Source organism: Mustela lutreola, chromosome 8, assembly GCF_030435805.1.
Source record: "Mustela lutreola isolate mMusLut2 chromosome 8, mMusLut2.pri, whole genome shotgun sequence".
Lineage (NCBI taxonomy): Eukaryota > Metazoa > Chordata > Mammalia > Carnivora > Mustelidae > Mustela > Mustela lutreola.
Genome location: NC_081297.1, coordinates 58,907,510 through 58,920,364, shown reverse-complemented (window position 1 = coordinate 58,920,364; position 12,855 = coordinate 58,907,510). Strand labels below are relative to the sequence as shown.

The 12,855-nt window shown below is 37.9% G+C and overlaps 1 protein-coding gene across 1 annotated transcript; it reads left to right on the top strand.

Moving 5' to 3' along the window:
* Positions 1-11,652: 11,652 nt before the first annotated feature.
* LOC131838638 (olfactory receptor 6C1-like) lies at positions 11,653-12,606 on the top strand. The gene has a single exon (XM_059185068.1). It carries the CDS (start codon positions 11,653-11,655, stop codon positions 12,604-12,606), a length of 954 nt encoding a protein of 317 aa, XP_059041051.1.
* The last annotated feature ends 249 nt before the right edge of the window (positions 12,607-12,855 follow it).

The window sequence follows — 12,855 nt, the reverse complement described above, 5'->3', positions numbered from 1 at the left end:
AGTTACTAAGAATATTCTGTCCAAAGTTGGAAATCAATTCTAACTATAAGAAGATAAATAAACCAGCTCTTCATAAAGCATATTTAGTACCACATGGTTTATACAGCACTTTCATTTATATTATTTCTTTTTTTAATTAATTAATTAATTTATTTTCAGCATAACAGTATTAATTTTGCACCACACCAGTGCTCCATGCAATCCGTGCCATCTCCAATACCACCACCTGGTTCCCTTCAAAAACCGTCAGATTGTTTTTCAGAGTCCATAGTCTCTCATGGTTCACCTGCCTTCCAATTTCTCTCAACTCCCTTCTCCTCTTCTGAAAATATGCTTGAAATTTCATGTACAAGGTAAAGAGAGAAAATGGATGCCTAAGGAAATGAAGTACCATTAAAAATCACAAATCTGATAGAATATTCTACTTTTGGGGGGAGGAGTCAAGATGGCGGAGAAGTAGCAGGCTGAGACTACTTCAGCTAGCCGGAGATCAGCTAGATAGCCTATCTAAAGATTGCAAACACCTGAAAATCCATCGGCAGATCGAAGACAAGAAGAACAGCAATTCTGGAAACAGAAAAACAACCACTTTCTAAAAGGTAGGACAGGGAGAGAAGTGAATCCAAAGCAATGGGAAGATAGACCCCGGGGGGAGGGGCCGGCTCACTGCAAGCGGTGGAGCAATGGCGCACATAATCAAGACTTTTAAAAGTCTGTTCCGCTGAGGTACATCGCTCCAGAGGCTACCCGGGGCGAAGCCCACGCGGGGTCAGCTTGGCCTCAGGACCCGCAGAGTCACAGAAGGATCGGGGGTGTATCAGTAACGCAGAGCTTGCGGGTATTGGAACGGGAAAGCCGGCTACAGAGACAGACAGTAAGCTCACAGCTCGGTGTTACCTTGAACCGGTCGCAGGCTCGGTGAGCTCAGAGCGCGGCCGGAGGTCAGGCAGACGGAAGTAACTGGGAGCTGTTCTCTGAGGGCGCACTGAGGAGTGGGGCCCTGGACTCTCGGCTCCTCCGGGCCAGAGACCAGGAGGCTGCCATTTGTATTCCCGTCCTCCGGAACTCTCCGGAAAGCGCTCAGGGAACAAAAGCTCCTGAAAGCAAACCCGAGCGAATTACTCACCCCGGCCCCTGGTAAGGGCGGTGTAATTCCGCCTGGGGAAAAGACACTTGAGAATCACTACAACAGGCCCCTCCCCCAGAAGATCAACAAGAAATCCAGCCGAGACCAAGTTCACCTACCAAGGAGTGCGGTTTCAATACCAAGGACAGCAGCAGAATTCCAGAGGAGGAGAAAGCAAAGCATGGAACTCATGGCTTTTTCAATGTGATTTTTTTTAGTCTTGCAGTTAATTTAATATTTTTCTATTTCATTTTTTCTTTTTTTTCTCGGCTTCTGGTAAAACTTTTTTTTAACTTTTACCTTTTTCTTTTTTAACGTTTTTTAACTAGTTTATCTAATATATATATATATTCTTTTTTATATTTTTCTTATTTGTTTTCTTTATTTTAATTCTTTTCTTTTCTTTTTTTTCCTTTTTCTTTTTTTTTCTTTCTTCCTTTTTGAACCTCTTTTTACTCCCTTTCTCCCCCCCTCATGATTTGGGATCTCTTCTAATTTGGTTAAAGCATATATTCCTGGGGTTGTTGCCACCCTTTTAGTATTTTACTTGCTCTTTTAATCTTACTTGTCATATACTCTTATCTGGACAAAATGACAAGACGGAAAAATTCAACACAAAAAAAAGAACAAGGGGCAGTACCGAAGGCTAGGGACCTAATCAATGCAGACATTAGTAATATGTCAGATCTAGAGTTCAGAATGACAATTCTCAAGGTTCTAGCCGGGCTTGAAAAAGGCATGGAAGATATTAGAGAAACCCTCTCGGGAGATATAAAAGCCCTTTCTGGAGAAATAAAAGAACTAAAATCTAACCAAGTTGAAATCAAAAAAGCTATTAATGAGGTGCAATAAAAAATGGAGGCTCTCACTGCTAGGATAAATGGGGCAGAAGAAAGAATTAGTGATATAGAAGACCAAATGACAGAGAATAAAGAAGCTGAGCAAAAGAGGGACAAAGAGCTACTGGACCATGAGGGGAGAAATCGAGAGATAAGTGACATCATAAGACGAAACAACATTAGAATAATTGGGATTCCAGAAGAAGAAGAAAGAGAGAGGGGAGCAGAAGGTATACTGGAGAGAATTATTGGGGAGAATTTCCCCAATATGGCAAAGAGAACGAGCATCAAAATTCAGGAGGTTCAGAGAACGCCCCTCAAAATCAACAAGAATAGATCCACACCCCGTCACCTAATAGTAAAATTTACAAGTGTCAGTGACAAAGAGAAAATCCTGAAAGCAGCCCGGGAAAAGAAGTCTGTAACATACAATGGTAAAAATATTAGATTGGCAGCTGACTTATCCACAGAGACCTGGCAGGCCAGAAAGAGCTGGCATGATATTTTCAGAGCACTAAACGAGAAAAACATGCAACCAAGAATACTAAATCCAGCTAGGCTATCATGGAAAATAGAAGGAGAGAGTAAAAGCTTCCAGGACAAACAAAAACTGAAAGAATTTGCAAACACCAAACCAGTTCTACAGGAAATATTGAAAGGGGTCCTCTAAGCAAAGAGAGAGCCTACAAGTGGTAGATCAGAAAGGAACAGAGACCATATACAGTAACAGTAACCTTACAGGCAATACAATGGCACTAAATTCATATCTCTCAATTGTTACCCTGAATGTTAATGGGATAAATGCCCCTGTCAAAAGACACAGGGTATCAGAATGGATAAAAAAACAAAACCCATCTATATGTTGCCTCCAATAAACTCATTTTAAGCTTGAAGACACCTCTAGATTTCAAGTGAGGGGGTGGAAAAGAATTTACCATGCTAATGGACATCAGAAGAAAGCAGGAGTGGCAATCCTTATATCAGATCAATTAGATTTTAAGCCAAAGACTATAATAAGAGATGAGGAAGGACACTATATTACTCAAAGGGTCTGTCCAACAAGAAGATTTAACAAATTAAATATCTATGCCCCCAACGTGGGAGCAGCCAACTATATAAACCAATTAATAACAAAATCAAAGAAACACATCAACAATAATACAATAATAGTAGGGGACTTTAACACTCCCCTCACTGAAATGGACAGATCATCGAAGCAAAAGATCAGCAAGGAAATAAAGGCCTTAAACGACACACTGGAATAGATGGACATCACAGATATATTCAGAACATTTCATCCCAAAGCAACAGAATACACATTCTTCTCTAGTGCACATGGAACATTCTCCAGAATAGATCACATCCTCGGTCCTAAATCAGGACTCAACTGGTATCAAAAGATTGGGATCATTCCCTGCATATTTTCAGACCACAATGCTCTGAAGCTAGAACTCAACCACAAAAGGAAGTTTGGAAGGAACCCAAATACATGGAGACTAAACTGCATCCTTCTAAAGAATGAATGGGTCAATCGGGAAATTAAAGAATTGAAAAAAATCATGGAAACAAATGATACTGAAAATACAACGGTTCAAAATGTGGGACACAACAAAGGCAGTCCTGAGAGGAAAATATATAGCGGTACAAGCCTTTCTCAAGAAACAAGAAAGGTCTCAGGTACACAACCTAACCCTACTCCTAAAGGAGCTGGAGAAAGAACAAGAAAGAAACCCTAAGCCCAGCAGGAGAAGAGAAATCATAAAGATCAGAGCAGAAATCAATGAAGTAGAAAGCAAAAAAACAATAGAACAAATCAACGAAACTAGGAGCTGGTTCTTTGAAAGAATTAATAAACTTGATAAACCCCTGGTGCGAATTATCAAAAAGAAAAGAGAAAGGACCCAAATAAATAAAATCATGAATGAAAGAGGAGAGATCACAACTAACACCAAAGAAATACAAACTATTATAAGAACATACTATGAGCGACTGTACGCCAACAAATTTGACAATCTGGAAGAAATGGATGCATTCCTAGAAACATATAATCTACCACAACTGAACCAGGAAGAAATAGAAAGCCTGAACAGACCCATAACCAGTAAGGAGATTGAAACAGTCATTAAAAATCTCCAAACAAACAAAAGCCCAGGGCCAGACGGCTTCCCGGGGGAATTCTACCAAACATTTAAAGAAGAACTAATTCATCTTCTCCTGAAACTGTTCCAAAAAATAGAAATGGAAGGAAAACTTCCAAACTCATTTTATGAGGCCAGCATCACCTTGATCCCAAAACCAGAAAAGGATCCCATCAAAAAAGAGAGCTATAGACCAATATCCTTGATGAAAACAGATGCGAAAATACAAAACAAAATACTAGCCAATAGGATTCAACAGTACATTAAAAGGATTATTCACCACGACCAAGTGGGATTTATTCCAGGGCTGCAAGGTTGGTTCAACATCCGCAAATCAGTCAATGTGATACAACAAATCAATAAAAGAAAGAACAAGAACCATATGATACTCTCAATAGATGCTGAAAAAGCATTTGTCAAAGTACAGCATCCCTTCCTGATCAAAACTCTTCAAAGTGTAGGGATAGAGGGCACATACCTCAATATCATCAAAGCCATCTATGAAAAACCCACTGCAAATATCATTCTCAATGGAGAAAAACTGAAAGCTTTTCCGCTAAGGTCAGGAACACAGCAGGGATGTCCATTATCACCACTGCTATTCAACATAGTACTAGAGGTCCTAGCCTCAGCAATCAGACAACAAAAGGAAATTAAAGGCATCCAAATCGGCAAAGAAGAAGTCAAATTATCACTCTTCACAGATGATATGATAGTATATGTGGAAAACCCTAAAGACACCACTCCAAAACTGCTAGAACTGGTACAGGAATTCAGTAAAATGTCAGGATATAAAATCAATGTACAGAAATCAGTTGCATTTCTCTACACCAACAGCAAGACAGATGAAAGAGAAATTAAGGAGTCAATTCCATTTACAATTGCACCCCAAACCATAAGAGACCTAGGAATAAACCTTACCAAAGAGGCACAGAATCTATACTCAGAAAACTATAAAGTACTCATGAAAGAAATGGAGGAAGACACAAAGAAATGGAAAAATGTTCCATGCTCCTGGATTGGAAGAATAAATATTGTGAAAATGTCTATGCTACCTAAAGCAATCTACACATTTAATGCAATTCCTATCAAAGTACCATCCATCTTTTTCAAAGAAATGGAAAAAATAATTCTAAAATTTATATGGAACCAGAAAAGACCTCGAATAGCCAAAGGGATATTGAAAAAAGAAAGCCAACGTTGGTGGCATCACAATTCCGGACTTCAAGCTCTATTACAAAGCTTTCATCATCAAGACAGCATGGTACTGGCACAAAAACAGACACATAGATCAATGGAACAGAATAGAGAGCCCAGAAATAGACCCTCAACTCTACAGTCAACTAATCTTCGACAAAGCAGCAAAGAATGTCCAATGGAAAAAAGACAGCCTCTTCAATAAATGGTGTTGGGAAAATTGGACAGCCACATGCAGAAAAATGAAATTGGACCATTTTCTTACACCACACACAAAAATATACTCAAAATGGATGAAGGATCTCAATGTGCGAAAGGAATCCATCAAAATCCTTGAGGAGAACACAGGCAGCAACCTTTTCGACCTCAGCCAAGCAACATCTTCCTAGGAACAACGCAAAAGGCAAGGGAAGCAAGGGAAAAAATGAACTATTGGGATTTCATCAAGATCAAAAGCTTTTGCACAGCAAAGGAAACAGTTAACAAAATCAAAAGACAGCTGACAGAATGGGAGAAGATATTTGCAAACGACATATCAGATAAAGGACTAGTGTCCAGAATATATAAAGAACTTAGCAAACTCAACACCCAAAGAACAAATAATCCAATCAAGAAATGGGCAGAGGACATGAACAGGCATTTCTGCAAAGAAGACATCCAGTTGGCCTACAGACACATGAAAAAGTGCTGCACGTCACTCGGCATCAGGGAAATACAAATCAAAACCACAATGAGATATCACCTCACACCAGTCAGAATGGCTAAAATCAACAAGTCAGTAAATGACAGATGCTGGCGAGGATGCAGAGAAAGGAGAACCCTTCTACACTGTTGGTGGGAATGCAAGCTGGTGCAGCCACTCTGGAAAACAGCATGGAGGTTCCTCAAAATGTTGAAAATAGAACTGTCCTATGACCCAGCAATTGCACTATTGGGTATTTACCCTAAAGATACAAACGTAGTGATCCAAAGGGGCACATGCACCCGAATGTTTATAGCAGCAAGTCCACAATAGCCAAACTATGGTAAGAACCTAGATGTCCATCAACAGGTGAATGGATCAAGAAGATGTGATATATATACACAATGGAATACTATGCAGCCATCAAAAGAAATGAAATCTTGCCATTTGTGACAACATGGATGGAACTAGAGCGTATCATGCTTAGCGAAATAAGTCAAGCAGAGAAAGACAACTATCATATGATCTCCCTGATATGAGGAAGTGGTGATGCAACATGGGGGCTTAAGTGGGTAGGAGAAGAATCAATGAAACAAGATGGGATTGGGAGGGAGACAAACCATAAGTGACTCTTAATCTCACAAAACAAACTGAGGGTTGCTGGGGGGAGGGGGGTTGGGAGAAGGGGGTGGGATTATGGACATTGGTGAGGGTATGTGCTTTGGTGAGTGCTGTGAAGTGTGTAAACCTGGTGATTCACAGACCTGTACCCCTGAGGATAAAAATATATGTTTATAAAAAATAAAAAATTTTTAAAAATCACAAATCTATTAAGTGGCCTATTTATATTTTTAACCCACATTTTTCTAACTGCATAGTCCATATACTTTCTGCAATAGCAATTTACCTTAGAGTGTTATAATACGAAATTAATAGGATTTTTATACCATGATCTTATTATGAGTTTATGTATTTTTCCTTTTTTATTTGATTATTGATGACTAAATAGAGAATGGAACAGTGGTGTTTTCAAAATGAAACCTTGAAGGTACTTCGTGGCCATCTTATTTAACAAATACGAAGTGTTATTGCTAATTTTCATTTTGAATAGCTCAAAGAGTATGCCTCAGGGGTCCTTAGGAGCAGTTCTTGATTTTGACCAAATGGGTGGAAGATAATTTAAGCTGAACCTAAACCATGTTCTTCCAAGGGAAATATGGATCTATGTTCAGAAGTAAAAGATGGACTAAATTCTTTGAGATATCCTTCATATTCTGCATGAGTACATCCTTGGGATGGCTTCAGGCTTGAGGAATCATATGCATCTTGTTCAACACTGAGGTTTTTTTCTCCCCAAAGCCTGCTGAATGAAAGAATGAATGAATGAATAACATCCATCCGGCTTAGTAGATGTTGGTAAATGAATACTGTTCATTGACATTTTTACATTAACATTTTTACACAAGTAGTGTAGTATACATCCCCCAATTCTGTGATATTGGACCATTTTCTCTGACAGTTTAAGTATGTTTTGTGCTCCTACAAAATTGCCCTATTAATACTGATTTTCAGTGTTGTTCACATGAACCTTTCCTTATCCATTAATACCTTCTTTCTTAGCTTTTCATATATTCGCTCAAAGGTTTAATCAGTAACCAAAATATGTAAGTCAGTCATGGTATTATTTTTCAGAACAGTCTTAAAATTGATAGGAAATCTAAAAGGAAAAATGAATATGCAAAAAAATTAAATAAGGGTAAAATACAGTGCAGATTTATATTATTACCTATGGAAGATTAATTTATATATATATATTTTTACCTTGGATCTCCGATTTCAATAAAATAGTGCAGAAATTTCAATCTTGAGATTTAAAGCAAATACTGCTTATTTATTAAAAATACATTTGAAGACTTCCAGGTGTTATGAAAAGCTAGTGCTATCAATGAAAAACCCTGATGAAGGAAGAGAGATGCTGGTAAGCAAAATACAGTTAATTAAAGGAATGAATGCTAAAGAAACTTAATGAAAGTAATTGTAAAATAATGTCTTATAAATTTTTTAAAATTATATATCAAAAAAATGGCTTCTTCTATATGTCCTTTGTCATAATTTACTTGATATGGGGATTTTAGGCCCAGTGAATATATACATCTTCTAGGTAAACTAAGAAAACACATCTTTTTTTTTTTTTTAATTATTGTGTTTTGTTAGTCACCATACAGTACATCATTAGGTTTTGATGTTGTGTTCCATGATTCATCACTTTCATATAACACCCAGTGCTCCTTGCAATCTGTGCCCTCCTTAATACCCATCACCAGGACCATCCATCCTCCTACCCCTGTCCCTTCTAAAACCTTAGTTTGTTTCCTGGAGTCCGTAGTCTTTCATGGTTCATTCTCCATTCCATTTTCTCCCCCTTCATTTTTCCCTTCCTCCTCTTAATGTCCTCCATGCTATTCTTTATGATCCACAAATAAGTGAAACCATATGATGATTTAATTTAATTTCTCTGACGACTTATTTCACTTAGCCATAATCTCCTCCAGTCTCATCCATGGTGATGTAAAAATTGGGTGTTCATCCTTTCTGATGACTAATATTTCATTGCGTATATGAACACATATTGTAAAACAAATATTCAACCTACACACTACACAGCCAAGAGTTGGGCATACAATAGAGAACTTCACCTGATGGGTGTCTATGATGCAAGAACAAACCAAAATGAATGAATGAATGAAGACAAAAGTTTATTTTAAGCCTCCTATGATATGACTCTTCTAGACACTGGACTGTGTTACAAAGGCTTTAAAGGTCAGACTCTGTCCTAACTTTCAGACATGTACAACATAGTGGAGGTATTCCACAGGATATTTCAGCACAGATGTGTCATGGAATAGGAAGAATCACTGAAAGACTTTTATGAGACTCACACAAAGAATAATTAACCTGTTGTTGTGGGAATAAGGAAGAAGATGATTTGGAGTGTCACTGGAATCTGCTACCAACAAGGCTTCCTACATACACATATTCTATTTAACGCAAGTTTCCCAGTCATTGTCAGAAAGGTTACTCTTACTGAGGAACAGCAGAGAATCAAAGTGGATATCAGTAGCCTTTAGTAGCAATGATGAAGTGTTACAAATATCTAATGTGCCTCAAATGTGGTGACTATATCTTAGCTGAATGAAAGCAGTGAATTGCTGAGGGTGTGATGGAGTGCAGGAGACAGATAAACCATGCTGAGGAGAGGTCATCATGTTCACAAAGTAGAAAAGCAAAGCTAAAATTCACTTGCCTAGAGCCTTCCAGATACTGTACAATCAGATGGTTCCACCTCACATTTTTGTTGTTGTCATTGCTACTATGTGATTTTCTTGTTGTTACTTTATTCATTACACTTACTTTAAAACAAAGCTGTTAATCCAGGACACCATCTTAATCCTGAAGCTTTTCACCAAGGGATTTCTCCATTGAGCAATTCTTATATAGCTTTTTAAAAAAATATTTCTTTCTTTATATATCTAACACACAGAGAGAGAGAGAGAGAGAGAGAGCACAGCAGGGGGAGAGGCAAAGGGGGAGAGAAAGGCAGGATTCCCATTGAGCAAGGAGCCTGATGTGGGGCTCGATGCCAGGACTCTGGGTCATGGTCTGAGCTGAAGGCAGATGCTTAGCTGACTGAGCCACCCAGGTGCCCTAATCCTTATGTAGCTTTTTTTTTTTCCATGTAAAGCATTTTTCCAAATGCTTCACATATTAATTCATTTAATACTCTCAATAACTTTATAAGAAAGGCCTACATAGAAGACATGAACGGACATTACTGCAAAGACATTCAGATGGCCAACAGACACATGAAAAAGTGCTCAGCATCACTTTGGCATCAGGGAAATACAAATCAAAACCACAATGAGATACCATCTCACACCAGTCAGAATGGCTAAAATTAACAAGTCAGGAAATGATATATATTGGCGAGGATGCAGAGAAAGGGGAACCCTACACTGTTGGTGGGAATGCAAGTGCAGTCACTCTAGAAAACAGTATGAAGGTTCCTCAAAAAGTTGAAAAATAGAGCTACCCTATGACCCAGCAATTGCACTACTGGGTATTTACCCTAAAGATACAAAGGTAGTGATCTGAAGGGGCACATGCAACCCAAATATTTATAGCAGCAATGTCCACAATAGCCAAACTATGGGAAGAGGCTAGATGTCCATCAACAGATGAATGGATAAAGAAATGGTGTATATATACAATGGAATACTATGGAGCCATCAAAAGAAATGTAATCTTGCCATTTGCAAAGACATGGATGGAACTAAAGGGTATTATGCTGAGCGAAATAAGTCAATCAGAGAAAGACAATTATCATTTGATCTCTTTGATATGAGGAATTTAAGAGGCAGGGAGGGAGGTTGTGGGGGACAGGGAAGGAAAAAATGAAACCAGATGAGAAGTTTGTAAACCTGATGATTTACAGACCTGTACCCCTGCAGAAAATAATACATTATATGTTAATTTAAAAAAAAAAAAAAAGAAGAAGAAGAAGAAGAAAGAAAGAAAGGCCTGCATACAGAAGAATAAATTATATTTATAGAAGAAATGCAGACATGGTTTCAGGCCTAGTAATTAGCTTGGACTCATGACTAGATATCCTCACTCTTCCTTATGGAAAAAACTATGGTAATATCATTTAATATAAAAAAAAGAAATTAAAATGTACTATCTTAAAATCACATACAAGTAAAGAAATTAAACTATTTACCTGAGTTTTATTGGGGAAAGTTTAGCTAACTCTTTAGCTGGGGGACATACTTCAATAATAATAGTAATAATTATTATTTTCAATAGAAAAAGAAGTCATTTGTATATGAATACAGGTCATAATAATTAAATATGGGCTGAAACATCAAAAACTATGGCAAGGGATTCAGATGGGATTAAACTCAGTTCTAAACTCTCCAGCTTAAATTATTTCCTGCCTCTTTTTCCCCTCTATCTCTAACTTCTAAGGTTGCTGGTGGCAATGACATGTATATCTGACAGGTGAAATAGGAGAAGTTGGAAAAACTGAGTGTTAGCAAAAGTTGAACAATGTCTAAGGACAAAACACTCACAAGTTATTAAAAAATACAGGCTCTTTCCCATTTCTGAGGATTCTCACTGTAATTAAGCTTTAACTTACAGAGAGTGGGAAACTAGTAAACAATCAGAGCAAGAGCACAAAGGTGGTCTTTGCTGAGAAATAAACCTCATGGGCACATCTTTGAAAGCTACCACGTGTTATTTGGAGTCAGAAAAGCCTGAGAAAACTCCTTGCGCTAGCTCTTTTAGCTCTGTGATATTGAATATTTTCAAACTTGCCTTAACTGGAGATTTCACTGATAAAAGAGAGGAAATTAATGGATCCTTGTTATTATCAGTTCTAATAAATTCTCATCTGTTGATGGAAACATGTAGTATTTCAACCAAATTCTGGCTCCACACTTAGACCTTTGCTAATACTGTAAACCTGATGACTTACAGACCTGTACCCCTGCAGAAAATAATACATTATATGTTAATAAAAATTTGTTCCGTGTGTGTGTGTGTGTGTGTGTGTGTGTGTGTGTTTTTCCTAGAGGTCTGGCAGGAGAAGAAGAAATAAGCAACTGGAGAATGAGAAACCACACAGAACTAACAGAGTTCATCCTCCTGGGATTGTCAAATGATCCACAGCTTCAGGGAGTGATCTTCAACTTTCTGTTCATCACCTACATGCTCAGCATCACTGGGAACCTGACCATTAACACCCTTACCCTGCTGGATTTCCACCTCCAGATTCCCATGTATTTCTTCCTCAGAAATTTCTCCTTGTTAGAGGTTTCATTCACCATCAGCATACACAAGTTCCTGGGCACCCTGATTATAGGTGATAAAACCATTTCCTTTAATGATTGCATTGCTCAGTTCTTTTTTTTTTTTTTTTTTTCTTTTTTCATTCTTTTGGGAGTCACTGAATTTTACCTCCTGGCTGCCATGTCCTATGACTGTCATATTGCCATCTGCAAACCTCTGCATTACATGACCATCATGAATCCCAGAATCTGCATACTCCTTGTCTTCTCTTCATGGCTGATTTCATTCTTAATTGTATTCCCTGCATTCATGTTACTCTTAAACCTTAATTACTGTACATCTAATATTATTGATCAATTTACCTGTGATTATTTTCCCCTGCTGCAACTTTCATGTTCAGTCACAAAATTCCTAGAGATAATGGGGTTTACCTGTGCTGTGTTTACTTTAATGTTCACTCTGGCATTAATATTTCTATCCTGCATATATATCATCAGAACAATTTTAAGAATTCCTTCTAATAGTCAGAGGACAAAGGCCTTTTCCACCTGCTCATCCCACATGATTGTTATCTCCATCTCCTATGGCAGCTGCATTTTTATATATATTAAACCCTCAGCAAAAGACAGAGTGTCTCTGAGCAAGGGAGTTGCTGTGCTAGAAACCTCAGTAGCCCCCATGTTAAACCCTTTTATCTACAGTCTAAGGAATGAGCAAGTCAAGCGAGCCTTCATGGACAGGGCAAGGAAGATTGTATTTTTCTCAAGCAAATGAAATACTATGGTACATGAATTAGACACACCCATTGCAGGCACTTTAAAATATACAAAAATGATGTGCTCGTTGTGGCAGCACATATACTAAAATATGCAAAAAATGAAGTCTGAGCAACTTCAGTTTACAATAACCTTCCTGTCATCCTATTCATTACTTCTTTCTAACAGTTTACAAGTACATTTAATATATTTCCCATTCAATTGGTATAACTTTATATGCCGGTCTGGTTTTCGTCCTTCTGAAACC